At 39.4% G+C, this 24,775-nt stretch overlaps 1 protein-coding gene across 10 annotated transcripts in view; it reads left to right on the forward strand.

Annotated features, from left to right (window-relative positions):
* The window catches only part of CCDC141 (coiled-coil domain containing 141), a 96,526-nt gene that overhangs the window by 23,206 nt on the left and 48,545 nt on the right, over positions 1 to 24,775 (forward strand). For all 10 annotated transcript variants that reach the window (XM_030486682.1, XM_030486674.1, XM_030486676.1 and 7 more), the window contains exons 5-8: positions 1,254 to 1,362; positions 3,705 to 3,958; positions 9,624 to 9,743; positions 24,196 to 24,390. In XM_030486682.1, the coding sequence (XP_030342542.1) occupies positions 1,254 to 1,362; positions 3,705 to 3,958; positions 9,624 to 9,743; positions 24,196 to 24,390 (678 nt within the window). The remainder of the gene's footprint in view (positions 1 to 1,253; positions 1,363 to 3,704; positions 3,959 to 9,623; positions 9,744 to 24,195; positions 24,391 to 24,775) is intronic.

The following is a 24,775-nucleotide window of genomic DNA, read 5'->3' on the forward strand; positions in this document are numbered from 1 at the left end:
TCTGCAACAGGCTTATATCATTAAAACAAAATGCAGCAGCTGGAGCACAGCACAGATTACACCTGTTCCATATAAAGGGATGGAGAAATGCAGTATTGATTTAAATAGGATCTGTTGAAGCTTCTTATGGAAAAGCTTTTCTTAAAATGACAGCCTATGATTATGGAAATCTTTGTTTTATTGTGATAAAACACAAAACATCTTAAGAATAGTCTTTAGTGAAAATCAGAACTCAAATCACAATTCAAAAATCAAATAAAATGTTGATACCCAATGGATTTCTTTTATAGATGCAGATCAAGAAGGAGAAAAATGTAGGACAATAGAAAAGACAGACAAATCAGATCCTTGGTTTTTTTTATTTTCCTTAATTTCACTGTAGGTTTTAACACCTCTGCTTACACTGAACTCTACTCGTTTCTTCATTCTTCAAGTGAAGTAGCAGAATTGATAAAAATTGGCTAAGATGCAGAATATGCCTGAACTCTCTCTGAGCTACTCATACTTGGAATTGTACCTGCAAGGGTGGAAGACACATAAAGAATTCCAGTCTTCATTTTAACAATCTCAACAGATTACCAGATCTGCTCCAAATCTCCCTGAAACACAGCATGTTTCAATATTTAAAACACGGAACCCAGGGAAAAATGAGCTGTAAAAAAGTAACCTAACTTCAGTCTTCATTACCAAAGATGCTGTGTCCCCACTATAATTAATCAATGTGTTTACCATAATATTAGTTAGCTTAAATTTGCTTTTCATTTTTGCCTTCAAAAGATTGCTTTGAAAAGTGTATCTCTCTGTTTCCCCTAAATGTGGTTTGTTTTTATTTTTTCGTCAATACTTTAACATTAGGATAAAGTTAGAAAGAGGTTCTGGGAAGGAAACCTAAGTTAAAGGCTTCATTCTTTTTAAATAATTTTACTAAAGGCTTTGAAATTAACAGATTTTTCCATAAGTATTTATTTTCAGTAAGTCTGAAGACTGCGTAAGAAATATGATTCATAAAGGGACACACTAATTACAGAGTATGTCAACTGAAATTTGGGTTCCCTCAATAAATGAGAACCTTAAAAAAACCCAGAAGGTGCATAGAGGCCACAAAGCATCTGTATCTAGCAGTTCCTAAAAATACCTTTTTCCAAGGATTTACAAATTCTCATGAATTTTGCTTATAATACAGAGTTTATCATGGAGTTCTGCAAAAAATAATTATTCAATGCTTCTTCCCATCCTTTGTTTTCTTAATGCAGTTTGCTGTTAAAATTGACCAAGTTGAAGATTTCCTGAAAAATGCCCGAGAGTTTGACAATATTGACTCTTTAAAAGAACTCCTTCTGCAACAAGAGCATCATACAAAAGGTACAAAAACTATTCCACTCCTGATGATGTGTGATAGTGTGTTGAATCCACGAAGGATGATTTTACTTTTCCTGTGTGTATTTAAAAAAAACCAAAATAAAATCTTAGAACAAATACAAAACTTTTCTGTTTGAAAAAATAGAACTGAAGTAACTCTTTATCAGGCCTCCTGAAAGATATAATACTTCTGGTTTTAAGCTAGCTCTCTCATAGTTCTGTCTTTGTTGCTACAGAGGAACTAATGGTAAGCTTGTATTCAATTTTAAGACAGTCTAGGTCAGGTGAGCCACTAAGAAACCAAGCTGACTTTTAGTCCTGATTGGCAAGCAAGTTCTAAAACCATCCTTCTGTTCCATGGGGAAATTCATCCAAGTTATCACAGTTATTAATGAATTAAGGTTCCCCTATGGAAAACTTTCCATTAGAAAATTTCCAATCAGCTCTAGTAACAATCCCCTGCAAAGTCCTACCGTTTCTTGAGAGTGGCCAAGAGAGCAGTCTGCTGTCTGCTTTCCTGTTGTCTAGGGATGGGATTTGAAGTAGAAGTGGTGAAGTAAGGGTGGCAGCTATGAAACAGAAGTGGCAACTAGCCACCTTCAGAATCTATTTGCCTACAGTGGTTCCTGCATTTTGCTCTGCCTTTGAGGAGTGGGACTGTGTTTCATTTCCCCATTGAGTTGCCCTATCTGTTCCAAGAGGTTCTGCAGCTAGAACTGTAACACTTGGGGAAAAGGTGCTCTCTCCGCTCCCACCACAACTTTCTTGCACATATGTTGTCTAGAAAAATTCTTCCATGTGATGACTTTTTGTTAATTCAAATTTTCTTGTGAAGCATCTTCTACCATACTGTGGTAATTTTCATTCAAAACCGGGGCGGGGGGAAATATTTCAAACCCAATCTCATATTGTGGCTGCTTCAGGCACCTTTGCACTTCAGGCACCTTTGCAGTTCCATATGGTTCTGTATTTTTTATAAGACTTAAGACTACTTACTGAATTTTATCTGCATTTAAGAGGCAATACTTTTATGAAATTTCATTTAAAATTTAACCAAATTTTGCTATAAGATTACTAACAACTGGCAGAATATCAATTTTATTTTATTATTCACTAGTGGAGTATGAGGTTAGATATTTTTAGCAACCTTGAATGCCAGGTATTCTTCCAGGGAATCCGAATATAGAATTGAACTCAGGTAACTCATTAGAGTTTTGGGGCTTCCAATTCAATCTTCAAGGGAGCAAAGTTCTCACTGTATAGCAATTTTAACCTGAAGTATCTGTCAGTAATTTATTGATGAAAGGAGGGTCTATAACTGTAAGAATCATATGAAATGGTTCACCAGAGAGAGACTGAGCATTTCCTCTGACAGAGGAAAGTGGTTGCGATGGATTGGCTTCTTAATTTCTTAACCACATGAAATTTGGAAAACTGATAGTGAGCTATTTGATAAAATATTGTTTTGCTTTCTGCAAGAAGGATACTATCTACCCTCATTCCAAAGTAAGGTGGCTGAAAATACCACCTTTACAAATATTGGCTCTACCAGTTAATTAATAGTTTAATAGTTAATTATTAATTCGTGATTAATAGTTTATCACGAATGTTTATCACTAAAAAAAAGTTCTGAAACAAATGCATTTCAATCAGAATAAAAAAAGTTATAAAATATGAATTATCCTCATTTATCCATTTTTATATCTATTCCATTTTGGAAGGACTGAAATGGAACATTTCTGATTAATACCACTTTTCTGGAAGGCAAAAAGTAAAATGGACAGGCTTGTTGCAGTGAGCTCATGGAAACCAAACTCTCTTCTTAGCCTTTGGTGGGTGGAGAAATGGAGACATTCCACTTCTGTGTATTCCCTAGGTGCTCCATGGGAAAGGTGGAGGTTTAGGCTGCTTTGCCTTGAGTTACCAGTACATATACTCAGCTGGGAAGATGAATGTTTCAGCTGTTTACTGCTTGTTGTTGGTGCTTCACTAGCAGCTCCTTGGAGCATTCCGTTCTAATACTTTCCTTCATGCCTACCTTGCCTCTTATTCTGGCAAGTTTTGTCTCAGAGGCTCTCAGTACACTTTTATATGTGTGTATATGTACCATTATAGGTGTACCTTTGTAGGTTTATAGAACAGCTGCCTAAAATGAAGTATCTTTCTTAGGATATATACCTACGAAAGTAAGTATTTAAGCAGTGCATGAAAATACATTATGCTCATGTATGCAAACAGATAGGTGGTTTTGAAAATACTTGAGTAATATTTGATATATGCTACTAGAATTATAAAACACTTTTTTTTTTTTTTTTCCTTCTTCTTATAAAATTCTGTCCTTACAGAGCTTTTGGAAAAGTCACTTGCACTTTTAAACAAAAGCCAAGAGCTAACTGGATTCATAGAAGAACTCAAACATGAGGGGCCAAATGCAAATCCAGAGCTGATTCAGGGAGCCCACAGCAGCTGCTTGAAAATCGACAATCTCCTTGAAATGCTACAAGACAGGAGACGGCAACTGGACAGATTTCTTAAACATCAGCGCCGAGGACTGGAGCAAGTTCTGCAAATTTTTTTGTGGCACCAACAAGAGAACCAGGTAAAATACATAATACTAAAGTCATAGTGAAAAAAAGAGTAGCAATTGTTTTATAGTAGAGACTATTATAGAAAAGGAGCTTAAAAATATTTATAAGGTTTTGTACCTTCCAGTCTAACAAGACTAAAGCTGAATTATTTTGAGGGTTTCGTAAATAGGCTAAAATTTTGTATGGACCTCTGACAGAACAGTCCTGATTGTGATAATTCTGTAAGATTCCTTCTTTGCCTCCAAAATAAAGTTCCTCCCTATACTGGAGGAAAATGTTAGAAACTGTTAGCAGTAGTCTATTCTGTAAGAACTAACTTTGCTGGTGAGGTTGTTTAAGATGAGAAGCACCTTATTCAACAAGCACAAATCTTTGTAATTTTGCATAGAGACAGAATTGTTGAGGTACACAAGCAAACTGACAGCCTTATTTCTGGAGCACTCAGTATCAGTAGCTGCCAGAAACAGAGCAAGAGCTGCTGATTTAATGATTAGATAGAAAAAACCCCAACCAACCAGGTAAAAATAGTACGGTCTTATGCAAATGTCATAATCTCAGTATGTAGTTATAACAGCTAACAAAAATACTGAAAAGCAAGAGTATAGGAGACTCTATCAGTTTCTGTGAAAATCATAAGAAACCATCTATGCTTGCTTAGAAATATATATTATTGCTGCTGTTACTGGTTTTGATTTTTTTTTTTTCCCAGTATCACCATATTGCTATATCATAAAAGAAAGATCCTCAAACAGAAATGTTGTTTCAATATAACGTGTTCTCATAAATTTTACAACAGCTACAACTGAACTTTTAGCATCAGTCTACCTTGCTCTATTGGAAATATGTCCTATTTATTTCATCCAAAAAAAGATCCTTTCTTTACATTAAAAAGTATTAGATATTACTACAATTACCTTAGCATGCCAGTGTTATTCCACAGTATACCAATATGGAGGGACATTCAAAATGGAAACATTTTGGAAATATTTTGCTGTTGAAGAGTAAGGGATGAATATGTGGGGTTTGTTTGGGAGCCAACCACCCTTCTTAAAAAAACCAAACAGACAAAAACTCAAATAAAAAAACCCAGAAAAAAACCCAAACACTCAGAAAACAAAAAATACCAAACAAACCACCACCTCCCCAAACCCCAAACAAACAAACCACACCATTGCCCTGCCCTCCAAACCCTCCAAAATTCACGTTGCCCGGGATGTTAAAGATCACGAGTTCATAAAATTTACTGGGGGATTCTATTTATCCTCATCACACAAGCGATAAATATTTGAGAATAACCAGCTAGAATTCACTCTACTTTAGGTGGGATTGAAACTGATTTTGCAGTGAATGTTTGTTTTCTGTGTATGTTTCCATTTCCTTTCACGTATGTGCTTACATCACAAAGAGTAAGTATAGAAACTGTTCTTCTACTGGCAAGTTTTCTGATCATGTGAAGAGAGGGGCCACTATTTAACTACCTGTTAGCTCATACCTGCATCCAGTTTGAGGCTAGTATACACACAGGGACAAATTCAAATAATTTTTAGTATCATGCTTATCAGAATATACTTGTTTAGTATCTGTATTAGAGTAAAATCTGGTACAATGTATGATTTGTACATGTATGGACACTTAATTTGCATGCATCATGAACAAATAATATATTCACATGTACATACAAACACTGGAAAATTAACTTTTAGAGGCTTTATGTAAAATTTCTCTCTCTGTCCTCTAACACATTATGCATATATCTCTGAGTGATGACAGAAATTAAAATCTCAAAGCCTCTGAGCACATATGAAAACCAGTATTCCAATCTCTGTGCATGAACTCGTCTTGATGTCCAATGATGCTACATATGCAAGAACAGCACATCGAACTCCCACTGACATTAATGGGAGTTCAGGGGATACAGAGAAAGCAGACTACTGGGGATGAGCTCTGCTGTGTAAGATCTAAGAGTGGATATTTGCTCTTTGTATTGCCTCTGTTTTGCTAGGCATAATTATGCAGTGCCTAGGAGGCTGCTTAGTGTGGGGGTTACTTTTTTAAAAGAAAAGGCAAGCAGATGCAAAGATCACTACTTATTACCTGGTTCTGAAGAACTAAAAATGTAGCACCTTCCTTTGATCTCTAATTGGAATGCAATAATCTGGTAGTCCTGATTGTAACATGTAACATGTTTCTCTTTCAGTATTTTCAATATGTGAAAGGGTACCTATTTTACTTCCTGTCAGCATCATATTTTCTGATAATCTCTTTCATTAATGATTGGCCTATTTTGTGCATAATTAGTTACCTTTGGAAGAAGATTCATGAAAGTAATTTTTTTAAATTGATCCAATCATGCATATATGAGACAAAATTATGGTAGTTGGTCACATCAAGGGCAGAGATAAGAGCTGAGTAAAACTCATTTGCTATCTGGGCAAATATAAGGGAGACAGATTTTCTTGGTATAAGTCACAGTTCCCATTTTTATTTCATTGTCATTAAAGGTAGTTTAATTGACATAAAAAAAATCAAGTAGTGTAGCTTAGTGAATTAAAGACTGTAATTGTGGATTTTACACAAAAAAATGCAGGACATTCTTTGCTTGTAAACCTTACATAGTAAATTGATAGGTTTATAATCTTATTTGCTTTGAAGAATTTCTGAAAGTCAGGTTATGGAAAGGTTCTTTGCTTGAAAGCAAAATTCTGTAATGAAAAATAGAGATTTTTCATTTTAACATCTGATAAGAAGGACCTGCAAATCCAAATGTTTAAGTGCACACACATGAGGAGAAATACACAGCAGTAGCTAATGTGTAGATAATTGTCTAAACATGGACTACATCTGCAGGTGGTGTGTTCTTTGCTATTTTTTTTTTTTTTCCAATAGCTGGTACTCAGCATAATGCTGCTACTGATAGCTAGAATGAAAACATTGAGTTTATCTCAGTTTGGGGGCATATCTGAAGATTGTTGCCTAATGCATAACACTATTTGTATCATCAAAATGTTGTATGAAGTTCCTCTGTGAAGTTTTGGCTTCATGTTTTGTTACAGCACATTCTGCAAAGGCTTTTCTCATGAATATCAAAAAGTAGTATTTTACAATGAGCGTAAAGACATTTAGACCTTGGGTTTGTTATTGAAAACTCTATAATCAGATCAACTTAGGATTACTTTTCTAGTTAATTCTGGTGAAATCATCGTGCCACTGAACTTATCAGTGATTTTACCAATGTTTTAGTTATGGACAATGCTTCTCCTCTGTGTTTTTCCAAATGTCTGATCTCCTGTCCTGTTTCTCCTGATAGTGATAACTTAATTGCTCTTACTAGTCCCACATGTATGGGCCAACTTAATTAGACTCCCAGACTTTGATCCTATGTAAAAAAAGCTCCACACCTTGAAACCAAGTGAGTTTCTGACATCCTGTCAAACTCGCTCCATTGTTGGTCTGTCATAATCCTTCCTAAGAGTGAATGTATTCTTGTTAAAGTATGCATGTACCAATATGGATTACTTGGTTTTAATATTCACAACTGAAATGATTACTCTTGTTAGCTAATATTCTAAACAAGTTCTGCTTTTGGGAATATTGTGTACACAAAGTCCCTTCATTTAAAAAAAAAAAAAAAAAGGGCTGAAAAAACCCCAGTGCTTTTGTCTACATAGGCAAGAAACTTCATAAAGGAAAAAGACTGTTCCACTATAACTTCAATGCTTTTGTTGGCTGGTATACATCACCGTTAGTGGTGTTTGGGTTTTTTATTTCCAGGGACTTTTACAGTCTTTCACAAATATGGTATAACAAGACACTAGTAGCTACTCTGGGACAATGCAATACTGATACTTAGTTCTTTTCCCATAAAAGATTATTTTATTATTCCTTTTCTTTATAAGGCTGTATTTGATCATAGAAAAATCACTAAAGCCCAGACTTTAACCTCAAGTGCTGCATTTTTCTTTAAATATGTGTCTGTGGTCCCATTTTACCCTAACTTGTTATTGATGAAATTAGACAAGGATGCTTCACTGGCAATGTTGTGAAAATAAATGCATTGAGGATTAGGGAAGGGCTTAGGTAGTATTGTTGTGAAGAGACTGAAATATCCCCAGGATGAACCAAGGCAGATCTGTATTGTCATGATGATGCCTTCAAATACTGATGATAAAAATATTATTTGAGATTTAAGATAGTAAATAAAGCATCAGGCACTCAAATACAGTGACTATTGTAATGAACACCCACACCCACAGCCCCCCAACCCACCCTGTCTGGCATTTAACAAAATCAGCTTATGATGAATGTACAGGAGAAATTGAGACTAGCTTATCCTAAAGTTCAGAGTAGGCATGTCAAGATTTATAGTGTGGGCTGCTTGAGTTCAAACTGCCTCAGGTTAAGCTCAGATTTAATTTACGACACATAGGTATGTGTGTTCTAGTACACATACACAGGAATACACAGGAAGAAAGGGAGTGAAAAACAGGTTTTCCTAGTGGGAATAATTTGTAGAAAGAAAAGTGTATTCCTTCTTAATTTGTTTTCTGCTGTATCTGCCCCTCTCTATAGTTGTGCCAGACACAGCTGGTTCCAGTCAACTTTACTACTACTTCACAGGGCACAGCTGATCCCATCAGCAAAGCTGATGGGGCCTTTGTTAAAATATATTTAAGAAAGGGTAAAACACTGCACAGACATAGTGAGGAGTGAGGGGTAAGAAAAAAGAACATAAAACAATGCTGTGAACACAAAGGTCAGTGAAGGAGAAGAATGGGAGGAGGTGTTTCAGGTACTGGAGCAAGTATTCCCATGCAGCCCTTGTACATTTTGGAAGAGGCTGCACCACAGCAGGCATTCCCTCCACCCCAGTTCTTTTATTTGTAACTGAAAATGTTTACAACACATTTTAAAAGTTCTTTCATTTTTAGAATTGGCTAAATGTATTAGAAATATCTTCTACATGAACAGATAAAAACATCTGTAGTGTGCTATTAAAATCTGTAGCACCTAGCGTATGAAGTAATTCTTAGTATGCCATATACAATTTAAGTATAGTGGTGATTTTCCAGACTGAAAAGATTGGAGGAAGTCTCCTTGATATTAATAACTCACTCAGACTGCTCTTTTAAAATGCAAAGCTTCACTCAGGAGTTCTTGCCATGTGTTGTTTACAAAGAAAGTGAGAGTACCTACTATGAATCAAGCAGAAATAAATGCAAGTCATTCTGTGCAGTTTAGAAGATAGCTTATATGTTTGCTGCATATGCTTGCTGAAGTAAGTCTAGAAAAGGGATATTTTTAAGTTAATGTGATTCTAGGAAAAATGTGCAATATCTTTACCATGTTATAAAACATGCATTTATTCTGTGTGGGATTATGTCTTGATTTTGCTTTTACTGTGTTAATTTATAATTTGGTTGTACTGGATGAATACTTTTTTTTGTCTGTTTTATTGCATATATTCCAATAAGTGTTTGTTTTAACTGCAGTCCTTTCATTCTGGGTTTATTAACATTGTAAATTATACAAATTGAACAAAAGCGTGAACATTAGGAATGAAAAATGATAGAAATGAAAATTAGGGCTTCTTTCGTTCATGTAACTGTCTGATACATATTTCAAAAAATGGAGAGTTACTTCTCAAATTTTTCACTGACTGAATTTTCTATTATTTAGGTAACATCCTGGTACAAGAAAAACATCAGAGATTATTTTCACAAGCAAAACTTAGGCTCATCTCTATTGGAAAATGAAGAGTTACTTCAAGAGCTTGAAGAAATGGAAAGCAAAGTGAAAGTAAGAAATATGATGATTGATTAGTGAAGCAATTTAAAAATGAATAGCAAAACGTGAACTTGGGCATTTAATAAGGAGTAGATGGTATGTGTGCATAAGATACATGTTTCTAAATGTCTAAGGAGATTTTTTTTCATTTTAGTACTTTTAATGCAGGCCTCCATGTTTGTCAGTGTTTTTCTCATTTCAAACTTTAAAAGTTATTGATAAGGTAAAAGAGGACTAATCCTTGATGTTGTCAGGTTGTTTTTTCAATTTAGCGATAAGTTCCAAACTGGTAGTTTACATATTAAACCATGCTGCAAAAAATAAAGTAATTTTATTAGAATATTACAAAATTTTAATGTTCATGAAGGATAAAATGCCCACCATTTCTACCATAATTTATTATCACTGAACTGTGTACAGGATTAGAAGAGGTATTTGCCCATTTATTTCTTGGGAATAAAAGTAATAAAAAGTACTATTTTTATTATGAATATCAGTTTTTGAGAAAATGAATCTGTTACTGTCACTCGTAAAAGCAAGATGGGATTGAAGGAAATGTTGATACATACATACATATATATATATAAAAAAACCAGATATCTATATGACCTAAATTGCATATATTTAGAATCTTTTTCGAGATACCTCAGTCGTGGTGTCATCAGGTATGTGCTGTTCCTGGGTCAGGATCACTCCTCACTGTATGATTTTCAAGCAGTCGTGTTTGGCTCTTGTGTTGATAGTGACTCTCAGGTTTATGACTCTTCACAGTTATGTTTCCTTGTAAGCTTTGTAGTTGAATGTCAGATGTTTGCCTGTTTGCATAATTTACAGTTAACTGCTTCAGGGTTGTCATATATGCAGAATAATATTACTAATGCTTCTCCAAGCAGCATGTCAGAAAACATATTTTCTTCATCTAGGGAAGACTAGTATGAAGAACTAAATTCTGTTGCAAAGCCTGTACAGACCTTTGGCACAAAGAAAGCAGAAGATAAACAGTAAATGAGTAATCTGTGTTTCCAGAGAAAGAGGGACATGTAGAAATACTTGAGGTGTCCCAAAGTATTGCTGAATTTTAGAACTAGACAAATGATCATTAATCTTCCCCACATTCTGTACTGAAAGGCTATTCTTGTAATTTGCTGTCTGAATTAGCAATGATACTCTAAGTGCAGGAAGGAGAACAACATGCATTATGATTTTGTCTAATAATCCTTTTCATGGTCGAACATCCAGAACCTAATTTATAATGATAACACTTATTATTACAGTTTCACCTAACAATTCCTCTCCCATACATTATCTTACAGATGATTCTTATCATCTTACTGAATTGCCTTTTTTTTTTTCTTAGGATCATTTGAAAGTGTTTAGCATTAAAATCTTTTGTTACACATCCATGTGAATTAGGATTTAGAACATCTTACTGTCGTGGTTTGAGCCCAGCCGGTAACTCAGAACCACACAGCCGCTCGCTCACTCCCCCCCGCCCTTCTTCCTCCCCCCACTCCCGGAGGGATGGGGAGGAGAATGGGAAGAATGTAACTCCCACGGGTTGAGATAAGAGCAGTCCCGCAACTAAGGTATAATACAAAACCACTACTGCTACCACCAATGATAATAACGATTAGTGAAATAACAAGGGGAGAGGATACAATTGCTCACCACCCGCCGACCGATACCCAGCCCGACCCGAGCAGTGATCTGGGCCTTCCGGGTAACTCCCCCCGGTTTATATACTGGGCATGACGTGCTGTGGTATGGAATACCCCTTTGGCTAGTTTGGGTCAGGTGTCCTGTCTCTGCTTCCTCCCGGCTTCCCCTCCTCCCTGGCAAAGCATGAGACTGAGAAAGTCCTTGGTTGGAATAAACATTACTTAGCAACAACTAAAAACATCGGTGTTATCAGCGTTGTTCCCAGGCTGAAAGTTAAAAAACACAGCACTGCACCAGCTACTAAGCAGGAGAAAAATGACTGCTATAGCTGAATCCAGGACAGTATCCACCCCTTATTCCATACCATTCACGTCATGCTCAGATCCCACATCTCTCAGCACACCATCACCCCTGTCTCATATATACACATATATATACACCCACACCCACACACAGAGAAAGATATCATTCCCTAGTCCATGGACCAATCCCTGTAAAATTGCTGAACTCATCCAGTACATGATGTCAGGCTCCATCTCTTGTGATAGTCTTTCAGGGCAGGAGGGACGGTACGTAGTGTTGGGTTGTTGCCTGCTGATGATACCGCCAAACTCGTCTGGTCACTGCTGAGCTCGTCTGGTTTCCTCAAAATTCATTCTTTGTTGAGGTGATGATCGGAGGGAAGTCAGGGGCAATGGCTGGCGACCTGAAGATATCTAGCTGGTGGGCTATAAAAGTGTTATAGAGCAGGCAACAGCGTACAATTGAGTTCATTGGCTGTTTTCCCCCAAAATCAAATCCCCTTGAGGTACACATCGGACTTCCCCATCTTCCCGCATTACCCACCAAGTATATCCAGGTCCCTGAGCAAAAGCAACCCCACGAGTGGGTTTGCCTTTACCTGAAGCAGGAATAACCCAGACTGTCTTCCCCAACAAATTCTTTATGTGCACCACAGGAACTTTATCCCCCTCTACAGTACGTAAAAGTTCTGATTGGGCTGGGCCAGCCCTGTTGGCAGATCCCCTACTGTTGACCAACCAGGTGGCTTTTGGTAAATGTGTATCCCAGTGTCTGAAAGTCCCACCACCCATTGCTCTCAGTGTAGTTTTTAACAGCCCATTGTACCGTTCGATTTTCCCAGAGGCTGGTGCATGGTAGGGGATGTGATATACCCACTCAATGCCATGCTCTTTGGCCCAAGTGTCTATGAGGTTGTTCCGGAAATGAGTCCCATTGTCTGACTCAATTCTCTCTGGGGTGCCGTGTCGCCACAAGACTTGTTTCTCAAGGCCCAGGATAGTGTTCCGGGCAGTGGCGTGGGACACAGCGTATGTTTCCAGCCAGCCGGTGGTTGCTTCCACCATGGTAAGCACATAGCGCTTGCCTTGGCGGGTTGGTGGGAGTGTGATATAGTCAATCTGCCAGGCCTCCCCATACTTGTACTTCAGCCATCGTCCTCCATACCAGAGAGGCTTTAACTGCTTGGCTTGCTTAATTGCAGCACATGTTTCACATTCGTGAATAACCTGGGCAATAGTGTCCATCGTTAAGTCCACCCCTCGATCCCATCTATATGTTGCATCTCTGCCTTGATGGCCTGAGGTGTCATGGGCCCACCGGGCTAAAAATAATTCACCCTTATGTTGCCAATCCAAGTACATCTGAGCCACTTTAATCTTAGCAGCTTTATCCACTTGCTGGTTATTCTGGTGTTCCTCAGTGGCCCGACTCTTGGGTACATGAGCATCTACGTGGCGTACCTTCACCACCAGGTTCTGCACCTGAGCAGCAATATCTTGCCACAATGCAGCAGCCCAGATGGGTTTACTTCTGCGTTGCCAGTTGCTCTGCTTCCATTGCTGCAACCACCCCCACAGGGCATTTGCCACCATCCATGAGTCAGTGTAGAGATAAAGTACTGGCCATTTTTCTCGTTCAGCAATGTCCAAGGCCAGCTGGATGGCTTTCACCTCTGCAAACTGACTCGATTCACCCTCTCCCTCAGCAGTTTCTGCAACTTGTCGCAGGGGACTCCACACAGCTGCCTTCCATCTCCGATGCTTTCCCACAATACGGCAGGACCCATCAGTAAACAAGGCATATTGCTTTTCACTCTCTGACAGTTCATTATATGGTGGGGCCTCTTCAGCACGCGTCACCTCCTCTTCTGGTGACATCCCAAAATCTTTGCCCTCTGGCCAGTCCATGATGACTTCTAGAATTCCTGGACGACTGGGATTTCCTATTCGAGCTCGTTGTGTAATTAGTGCGGCCCACTTACTCCATGTAGCATCAGTTGCATGATGTGTAGAGGAGACCCTGCCTTTGAACATCCAGCCCAGCACAGGCAACCGGGGTGCCAGGAGGAGCTGCGCTTCAGTTCCGATCACTTCGGAGGCAGCTCGAACCCCTTCATAGGCTGCCAGTATCTCTTTTTCAGTGGGAGTATAGCTGGCCTCGGATCCTTTATATCCCCGACTCCAAAAGCCAAGGGGTCGACCTCGAGTCTCCCCTGGAGCTTTCTGCCAGAGGCTCCAGGTAGGACCGTTCTCCCCAGCTGCGGTATAGAGCACATTTTTCACATCTGGCCCGGCCCGGACTGGTCCAAGAGCTACTGCATGAACTATTTCTCGTTTAATTTGTTCAAAGGCTTGTTGTTGCTCAGGGCCCCATTTGAAATCATTCTTCTTCTGGGTCACGTGGTAGAGAGGGCTTACAATCAGACTGTAATTTGGGATGTGCATTCTCCAGAACCCCACAACACCTAAGAAAGCTTGTGTTTCTTTCTTGTTAGTTGGTGGAGACATTGCTGTTATCTTGTTGATCACGTCTGTGGGGATCTGGCGGCGTCCATCTTGCCATTTTATTCCCAAAAATTGAATCTCCTGTGCAGGTCCCTTGACCTTATTCCGTTTTATGGCAAAACCGGCCGTCAGCAGGATTTGGATTATCTTCCTCCCTTTCTCAAAAACTTCTTCCGCTGTATCACCCCACACGATGATGTCATCAATGTATTGCAGGTGTTCTGGAGCTTGCCCCTGTTCCAGTGCAGTCTGGATCAATCCATGGCAGATGGTAGGGCTGTGTTTCCACCCCTGGGGCAGTCGGTTCCAAGTGTACTGGACGCCCCTCCAAGTGAAAGCAAACTGTGGCCTGCATTCTGCTGCCAAAGGGATTGAGAAAAATGCATTGGCAATGTCAATTGTGGCATACCACTTGGCTGCCTTTGACTCCAGTTCATATTGAAGTTCTAACATGTCCGGTACGGCAGCACTCAATGGTGGTGTGACTTCGTTCAGGCCACGATAGTCTACTGTTAATCTCCACTCTCCATTAGACTTTTGCACTGGCCATATGGGGCTATTAAAGGGTGAGCGGGTCCTGCTGATCACTCCTTGGCTCTCCAGTCTGCGGATCAGCTTATGGATGGGAATCAAGGAGTCTCGGTTGGTGCGATATTGCCGCCGGTGCACTGTTGTGGTCGCAATTGGCACTTGTTGTTCTTCGACCTTCAGCAACCCCACAACAGAAGGATCCTCTGAGAGACCGGGTAAGGTGGACAGCTGCTTAATTTCCTCTGTCTCCAAGGCAGCGATACCAAAAGCCCATCTATACCCTTTTGGGTCTTTGAAATACCCTCTCCTGAGATAGTCTATGCCAAGGATGCATGGAGCCCCTGGACCAGTTACAATGGGGTGCTTTTGCCACTTCCTCCCAGTCAGGCTGATTTCAGCTTCCAGCATAGTTAACGCTTGGGATCCTCCTGTCACTCCAGAAATAGAAATGGGTTTCACCCCTTGATACCTTGATGGCATCAGAGTACACTGTGCACCGGTATCTACTAGAGCCTTATACTTCTGTGGGACTGATGTGCCAGGCCATCTGATCCACACAGTCCAGTAAACCCGATTATCCCTCTCCTCCACCTGGCTGGAGGCAGGGCCCCTCTAATAGTGATCACAAAATTCTCCACTTCTGTCTTGTAGAAAGGGATTAGTATTCCTTATCACAGGAGCTGGAGTAAAATCAGCTCTTTCACTCCATCTGGGAAACTGCTCACCAGAGACTGGAGCAGCAGCTTTCCTGGGAGGATCATCCTTGACCATTGTTCTCCTCTTCAGTTCATGCACCCGTTGCTCCAGAGCTGAAGTAGGTTTTCCATCCCACTTTCTCATGTCTTCTCCATGATCCCGCAGGTAAAACCATAGGGTGGCCCATGGCGTGTACCTCCTATATTTTCTTTCTCGAGCAGTAGGGCGCCTTCTGTTAATAGCTGAGACATGGGTTGGTACGCGTGGGGAGCTGGATAGATCGGATAAATAGTCTCTCAATTGTTTGAACTCCTGGGACAGTTTTTCCACAGCTGAAATGATGGAAGGGGTGAGATTGTCTTCGAACTCTCGGAGTTGACGAATCAGGCAATCCACTGTTGGTGATATTCCGTCATTCCAGGTCATTGATGCCAATGTGTGGGCATATGATGATGGCGCACTCCGTGTAAGTTTCCGCCACATGGATCGTGTACATTCGACTTCATCTGGATCTACGGATGTGTTCCTGGAATCCGGCCTACGATAGATCATCTCTATAATGGCTGATTCCCTCAGGGACTGGATGCCTTTCTCTATCGTGGTCCAGTTGGCTGAGCGACTCGTAATATCGTCTTTGTAGGGAAACCTTTCCTTCACAGCTGCCAGGAGCCGCCTGCAAAGACTGAGGGCTCGCTTCTCTCTTGCAATCGCTTTGTCAATTCCTCCTTCCTTAGCAAGTGATCCCAGCTGCTTGGCTTCCCTACCTTCTAGTTCGTGACCGTCGGCCCCATTGTCCCAGCACCGGAGCAACCAGGTGACAATGTGCTCCCCTGGAAGACGGGTGAAATCTTTTCGCATATTCTGCAGTTCGGTTGAGGTCCGGGGTCGAGAAGTGACCTCTTCTTCTTCTTCCTCTTCCTCTGACCTATGTAGTAGTAACTCTTGTTCAGATGCTGTTGCATGTAGTAATGGCATTGGGTCTTCATCTTTCTTCGCTTCGCGGGTTGCTCTTTGTGCCTCTCGTCTGCTTTTGCTTACAGGGGCAACAGACATTGTCACAAACTGGCCATTTGGTTTAGCTGCAGTGTTTGTCACTGTGGTTGGAGTGGCTGCAGTGCCTGCCACTAGGATTGGAGTGGTTGCAATGTCTATTGCTGGGGTTGGTGCAACTGTTGTGCTTGGGAGTTGAGTAACACCAACAGCTGCATTGTCTGTTGCTGTCGGGGTTTGAATAGCTACTGTGCATGTCACTGGGGTTGGTGTAGCTGCGGTGCTTGGAGTAGCTATATTGTCTGTTGCTGTCGGGGTTTGAGTAGCTACTGTGCTTGTCACTGGGGTTGGTGTAGCTGCGGTGCTTGGAGTAGCCACATTGTCTGTTGCTGTCGGGGTTTGAGTAGCTGTTGTGCTTGTCACTGGGGTTGGTGTAACTGCTGTATTTGAAGTTGGAGTAGTTGCGTTGTCTGTTGTGGTCAGGGTTTGAGTAGCTGTTGTGCTTGTCACTGGGGTTGATGTAGCTGCTGTACTTGGAGTAGCTGTGTTGTCTGTTGTGGTCAGGGTCTGAGTAGCTGCTGTGCTTGTAGTTGGCATAGCTGCGTTGTCTGTTGCTTTGCCATCAGATCCAGAGACATTTTTTTCCCCTTTGAAGGTGCTGGATAGTGTTGAGCAGGGCTCTGTAGGCATAGGCCAAGCCCCAGCACGTTGCCAAGATTTGTCCCTCTCTGGTATAACCAGGACGACAGCACACCTCGTTTAAGTGTTTTACTAGTTTTTCCGGATGTTGCACTTGTTCAGTGGTGAAGTTCCAAAGCACTGGAGGGGCCCACTGGCCTAGGTACTTGCCCATACTATCCCACACACCCTGCCACTCATAACTGTCCAGCCTCAGGGAAAATCTCCTGGCGGTCCTCCTATATCGTCGTCTAACCGTAGACCAGATTCGAACCTGATACTGCTGAATTTTTGAGATTAAACGAAATAGGATGTTCCTACGACGGGATGGCCGTGGGTAAAACACACTCCGTATGTTTGCCAACATGCTGATCCCCAGCACAATCAGCAGGCAGGTTTCAAGGGTACTCAAAGGCCATCTAAAACCTTCAGAACTCTCAACTGCTGTTGCAAATAGGCTGGTGGGGGAACGGGGGGTGAAAGAGAATGCTTCCTTCGTAAGTTTACCCCCCGAGGAGAAAAAAAAAGATATGCAATTGCTAAAATATTTCATTATATACCTCCCAATGTATAGTGGTGATGGCCACGCTGGAAGCACAAACCAGACCAGTTTCATGATCAATGAGTCTATTGTATTACAAGTCATTACCATGAAGTACAGTGAAACAAGAACCTTAGCCCAGGCCCCCCAGCCGATAAACACTAAAACAGCAAATAGTGGCTGTAAGTAAGGTACAACATGCTGAAACTCTGAGATCAAGCGCAACAAGTCTGAGAGCCGAATAATCACCATTGTGACGAGTAGTAACAATGAATGCTTATCACAAATATGATTAAACACACTCTGGTCAGATCTGTCGTTATCTCAACCTTTCGAGCCCCACGTTGGGCGCCAAAAAGAACTGTCGTGGTTTGAGCCCAGCCGGTAACTCAGAACCACACAGCCGCTCGCTCACTCCCCCCCGCCCTTCTTCCTCCCCCCACTCCCGGAGGGATGGGGAGGAGAATGGGAAGAATGTAACTCCCACGGGTTGAGATAAGAGCAGTCCCGCAACTAAGGTATAATACAAAACCACTACTGCTACCACCAATGATAATAACGATTAGTGAAATAACAAGGGGAGAGGATACAATTGCTCACCACCCGCCGACCGATACCCAGCCCGACCCGAGCAGTGATCTGGGCCTTCTGGGTAACTCCCCCCGGTTTATATACTGGGCATGACGTGCTGTGGTATGGAATACCCCTTTGGCCAGTTTGGGTCAGGTGTCCTGTCTCTGCTTCCTCCCGGCTTCCCCTCCTCCCTGGCAAAGCATGAGACTGAGAAAGTCCTTGGTTGGAATAAACATTACTTAGCAACAACTAAAAACATCGGTGTTATCAGCGTTGTTCCCAGGCTGAAAGTTAAAAAACACAGCACTGCACCAGCTACTAAGCAGGAGAAAAATGACTGCTATAGCTGAATCCAGGACACTTACCTTTAGCTTTCTGCTTTTCTTACTGGCAGCATGTTCTAGCAGAGGGAAATGAAAATTCTTGCGGTGGATGTTACTGAACATGTTGGTTATGCTTATAATATGCAAAACAAGTGGCCAGGTTGAACTGCAAATATTATTCAGAAAGCAGAATTATGGGGCTGTGGGCGCTAGTTTTTACAGCACTGAACTGCAGGTGTTGAGACTAGAATAAAGGAGGAACCTGACAACTTGATTGTAAAATTCAGATAAAGTATACCAATCAAATGTGTGTTCCGGTAATATTTCTTAGGTAGCAGAGGTTAATATCTCTTACTGTCATCACTGCACAAAGTAGTGTTTTACTTGTATGGTTTACCTGTATGAAATAAAGAACAACCTAGAAATGAACTTGGCCTTTTTGCTCAGTCTAAGCAAAACCAGGCTTATAAAATATATCATTTCTGCAGATGAAATTCCCTAAACGTTTGGCAACTCACAGGCCTTCGGCATTTGATCGGTGATCTAAAATATTTTCACTTTGTATGTATTTTGGAACTGTAGTGCTGCTGCTGTGTGAAGTATTCATTCTCTTTGAGAGGCTGTTGGCTAATTCCATCCAAAAGTTCAGGGAAGGCTAGTGAAGAATTGGGTACAGTTTTTAAAAAATGGTTTTTCTAGTGTCCAACGTATGTTCTAATAAAAAAAAAAAAAGAACACTGTACATTAATTTCAGAGTGAAATGTAATTTCCAGAAGTCTTCAGAAATTTTATCAGTTCAGTTAACTATTTTATCAGTTTGTGTGGGAAAATATGGAAATGGTTGTAAAGAACATTTCAGTTTATGTTCAGGAAGAACTCTTAGGAGTACCTTACACCATACTTGGCTAATTGATTAAATAGATTCTTTTTCTGTAGCTTGGTCATTGATAAACTAGTCTTAAACTACTTTTGGAATTTTGTATTAGGATCTAATGTGGTGTAAATAAATCTTTTCAAGTAACACTTTATATGTGTACTGTAGCTGTGAGGGTATGGTGAAATGTTTCTGTGTAATAGACATGCAGAACAAGTACAAGTGTTCTCATAGAGAGTAAGATATTAATATGAACGGGACAAATTATTCGGAGGCTAGCCTAAGGATTTACAGGATTAAAAATTTGTTTATGTGACTGGGCTGAGAGAAGACAGGAGTATAGTTTATTACATTCTCAGGTTGATACCTTCTCTTGAACCTCATCTTGCCAAGAGGTGAAACCACTGAAAACATTATTGCTATCTTGTACAATAATCAAGACCAAAGATAAAACCAAGGATTCATAATTGGGATAAAAGTCCTCAATCCTCCCAAATATTAAAAGGATCCTCCTGCTTCCCTCTTTCCAATCCCTTCCCTCTCCTCTTCCTGCCACCCCTCACTCTTCCCCCAGTTCCCTCAAGGTTTGAGAGAAGAGACTGAGAGACAAATTTAGGAACTCATGTTTCTAAGGGGAATATCTGCTGGCACTGATTAACTGCTTATTGTTACATTTCTGTGTGTATTGGAGGTGCTTGGCATGGTAAAAAAGAACTGCTAGCACCACTTTGTGGCCAAATAACTTGAGATGAAGAAAAGTAGTATGCTAAATTGTTTGCATTTTAACTAGTTTCCGCCACTTTTCAGGACTGAACCATGCTGGAATCAGTCCTTCTAATAAAGATTACTAGGAAGATGGAGAGCATATTTCTTTGTTTTATAGATCTGCATGCTTACTGGGTCTGGAGTAGCCGTGCTAGGTAATCAGACACTCTAATGAGGTTTCAGGATGGTTCTTAATTACCAAATTAAATATCACTATCAATTGTATTAATTGCTTTATTTACTTCAGAAGGATGTGTGTGCCTTATGTGCCATTAACATAAGGACTGAGAATGTTGTATTTACCTGCTTTCTTCCCTTAGATCTCACAGCTAATGCTTAGATACATGAAAGAAGTTATTCTGCAGTTAAATGTTTGCCTGTAGGTCTCTGCTCTCTCTGGCCTTCCTGGGTGGCCGTGCTCCTTTACCATTTTCTGCATGGATGCAAACTCAGGCTATCCAGCTCTTGCCAGTTTTCCTGAGACTGACATTCCATTGAGGAGTTTGACAAGTGTTATAATTCATCTGCATGGCAGATGTTTTAACACATTCCATTATTTAGATAGCTAGAACAAAGCACATAAAGAAAAATAATTTTTCTTTATGGGCAATTTTATTTTTACCTAAATATTCATCTTTTGTGTGCAGCAGATGCAAATCTGCATTCACCTCTCACTTTCTTCTCACTGACTGATTTTCCTGTAGTGCCATCTCACTGCCTTGGGACAACGCTCCTTTTCTACCTATGATTATTCTGTTAATGGTGTGGGTGGGTTTTTGTTTCATTTATTTTTGGGGTTTTTTTTTGTATGTCCTTCTCTGTCCTGGCATTATTTTTTAACATTTAACAATTTTCTGGGAGGTGATGGACTTTGAAATACTTTTTCCTCTTTCTGTCTAATTTATCACAAATTCTGAAAACCACATATTTCTATACTTGATTGACTTGTGGTTTAATTGCTCAATTTTCTACTATATGGATCACAATCTGAAGTCAAATAGATGTGTTTCAAGGTTTTCTCAGTTTAACTCTAGAAGATTCCAGTGATTACAGTTTTACACAACTTCTCAGATTTTAATCTAAAGTTAGAATTTTTAAGGAAGAAATATTTATTGCGTATACCAAAAAAAGCCCATTTATCCTGCAATAGTTGCTTAATACCAAGATAAAGTTTTAGGTAGGTTTGTTTGTTTGTTTGTTTTCTTCAGGCTTGTGTTGAGTATTTGTTGAAGCCACAAAAAGTTCAAGTCTTTTAGACTTTTACTTAAAGCCACAATAGTTTTAATTCATCAGTTTTAACACTCTTGAAAAATCAAGGAACCTAGAAAGAGCTCTTTTTCTTTGCCAAATGGAATAGTGAAAGCAAGTGTTTAAAGGACTTACTACCATGAGGAAAAGTAAGAATAGTGACATGAGTTAAGGAGGGACATTGAGCATAGGCGCATAGACTGCAGTGTGTCTTTAATAGGACAGAGGATTTCACAGCATTTCTTGACAAGTTGAAAAGCCAAGGTAATAGTAGGCTTTGTGTTCCTTTTGGGATGGGGGGGGGGGGGGGAATTTTAGTGCTGACTGCCAGATTGCTAAGAGTTTAACATGTAGAAGGCTGAAGGACAGTAAAAACTGATAAAGATTTTCCCACTGATTTTGTATGTTCTGTTGATGGAAAGTATAGGCTTTTTATATGTTGAAACATTTCCTTATCAATAGAAAGCTGAAAGTGAAATTGTTGCTAGCTATTTTGTAGAAAATTGAACCAAGTCTGAGTAATGATCAAGTAGGATAACAAATGAGTCTAACTACATTTAATGCCCTCAGGGAGTGTGTAAGGTTGTAATGTTCATGGAATATTTTAAACTATAAATTATTATAATAAATAGAGATTTTGAGCTTGTGGGAAAGGTTAGAGAAGAAACTTGCCTCAGTATAAATGAGACAGAGTTTAACCTCTGCTTTAATATCACCTAAAAGCTGCTACTGGGTACCTTGTATCAAACAGATTCATGAATGCTGTTACAGTGAAATCCTCTCATAGGAAATCATTTCACTACAAGCTGAGTCATTTTCTTATAATTGGCCTTGCCTGCTGTAATTATAATATACACATTGTGATGCACTGAAACAATTCAGAATGTTTTTGGTTTTCTGTATCTGCTTCTAAGCTAACTATAAGCAATTTCCTTTCCTGACACAGTAAAATATGCATTTTTCATTCTGCAATAAAATTTCATTTTTAATTATTTTACAAATAGTATATAATAATGAAATGAGTATGCACATATTCAACTACACTTTTTTTGCCTTTTTTAGGTTAATTATTATTAGTCCCAGTTAAAAGCTCACAATTGCAGTGTTGTTTTCTAATTCTCATAAAAACTATATATTTAAATATAAGTGCAATTTTGATTAGAATCTGACCATGGAATGCATTTGGTACCAGTCATTCCAGCTGCGAGTATTGGAAGATGATGACATTGCAGTGGTAGTACAATTGGATGTTATGAATCCACACCCTATTCATAAATAGGCCAATTAAGCTGTGTGTATGGAGAGACCTCCTTACTATTTTTTCCCAAGATAAATTCTTCAGGTAAAAAGGAACAAATACAGCATAGCAGACTGTAATTATCCTCAAAATCCTCATTCTTACTGAATATTACTTAGGACAGAGAGACAAGGATGGGATTTTATGAAAGGGGGATTGTGCATTAAATAATGTAATGCAGGGTTTCAGTACAGGCTGAAGATTATTGCAGCCTGATCTCAGAAGTGGTCATTATTTTAATGTGAAAGAAAAATAAAAAAAAAAACTTCAAGAAAGATTTTGCTGTAGCTATTTATCAGTAACAGACAAAACAAACAAACAAACCAAAAAAACCTTTTACTGGGCCCCAGATTAATCTCTGAATAACCAGATTAGTTTCTCTGAGAAAACTTCCAAGCCACTAGCAATAATTTCACTGAAAGAAACCAAAAAATATGAGGCTAACATTCTTTAAGCATGCTGAAAATAATCTAACCTGTAATCTTGTTGTGCCATATGCATGGAGTGTTTTAATGAAAAAAATTGTCGTATTTTAAAATATTTTTCTGTCTGCTTTACTAGACATTTGATAAAAATCTGTGGAAGGAAATTCTAAATAAGTTTCAAAAAGGTTCTTCTCTTATCTAATTCATTGCCAGAAAAGATGGAGAAAATATGCTAAGGCATGGGGAATTGCAGAATAGTATCAGGCTCTCCTTTCATTTTGAACAGCACAATAAGGCACCAATTTTAAGTGTTGACAAACACAGCAGGGATCAAGTACACTGTGTAACAGTTTTACTATTTTAAGGTTTTCTCTATAGAAAAACAGCAAAACTAAAGTAGTAACTAAATACCAAAGCAGTAGATGCAAGGCAAGAAGATGTGAAATATTTTTTTTCTCTTGACTCACTTCAAGTTAAAGTTCCTTTCCATTTGGGCTATCTAGTCTAATGCATTTTTCAATACCTCTTTATTACCTAAAGAAGATAGTGTGACTGAATACTGAAATAGACATTTATCACAGGTGAAAAATTGTAAGGAAAACTTCCATTTGTGAAGGCTTAATCCCTAAATCTGATGTATAGACAGCTCTTAGCAGAAACTGTGTCAGCAGAAGCAGTTATTAGTAGGCAGTAGTAGGCAGTATTTTAATTTGTTCTGGGTTAAATAGTTGGGCTGAAGGGGATGTTTGTCATGGAAGTCTGGTCTTACCCAGTAGAAATTTCATGTCTTCATGTTATCCACATTATTTTTCACAGCAGACATACTAGTAACTGCTACTTCTGCCTGTGAAACTGTCAAAGAACAATAGGATACCGCTGCTGAAAACTCTGTCACTAAAACCTAAGCTTGCTGAGAAGTCCCTCCAACTCGAAATGGTGGTAACTTTCAGGCCTAAAAATGCAGTACATGTTTTCCAGTATTTCTATTGTCATTATGCAGTATATAATTTTTCTAAGTATAGTTGATTAAAATGGCATTTTTTTTTTTTTTTGTTAGGAGTGGAATTCCACTGTGGAAGAGCTGGCAGCTGAAGCACAGAAGATTTTGCTTTCAGAGGACTATACAGAAAAAGAACATCTAAAGCTTTCAGATCAGAAAATCTGTCAGTTACGAGAAGAAGTGTGCTTGCATATGGAAGAAAGGAAAGCCCTGCTACAAGAGGCCAATGACTTTTTCCACTCTGCTGGCAAGGTTGGTAGGAAGCCAAGTCTGTAATAATAACTTGATAATACAACTGTCAGTGTGCTCTTAAAGGCTGGTACATGTGAGTTTATGCAAACAGAGTTTGCTAAACAATTTGGAATGGAAAATTACAAATCTGATTATCCTTCAATATGACCTTTCATCTCAAACTTCTAGCCAAAATGGCAAATGGATTGAAATTCAGTTATTTATTTATTTATTTATTTATTTTCTTTGTAAAGTATATTGAGAAGAGTACTCAGTTTCCAAAAAAAGATACTTGGGAAATACTATCTGGACTTTAAGATCATGGGCTCTGTCATGACGGCATTATGCTTTATGAAGATACATGAGCCCTAAAATACCTAAACTGTCACAAGCTAGTATAGATATT

This window comes from Strigops habroptila, chromosome 5 (genome assembly GCF_004027225.2).
Source record: "Strigops habroptila isolate Jane chromosome 5, bStrHab1.2.pri, whole genome shotgun sequence".
Classification (NCBI taxonomy): domain Eukaryota; kingdom Metazoa; phylum Chordata; class Aves; order Psittaciformes; family Psittacidae; genus Strigops; species Strigops habroptila.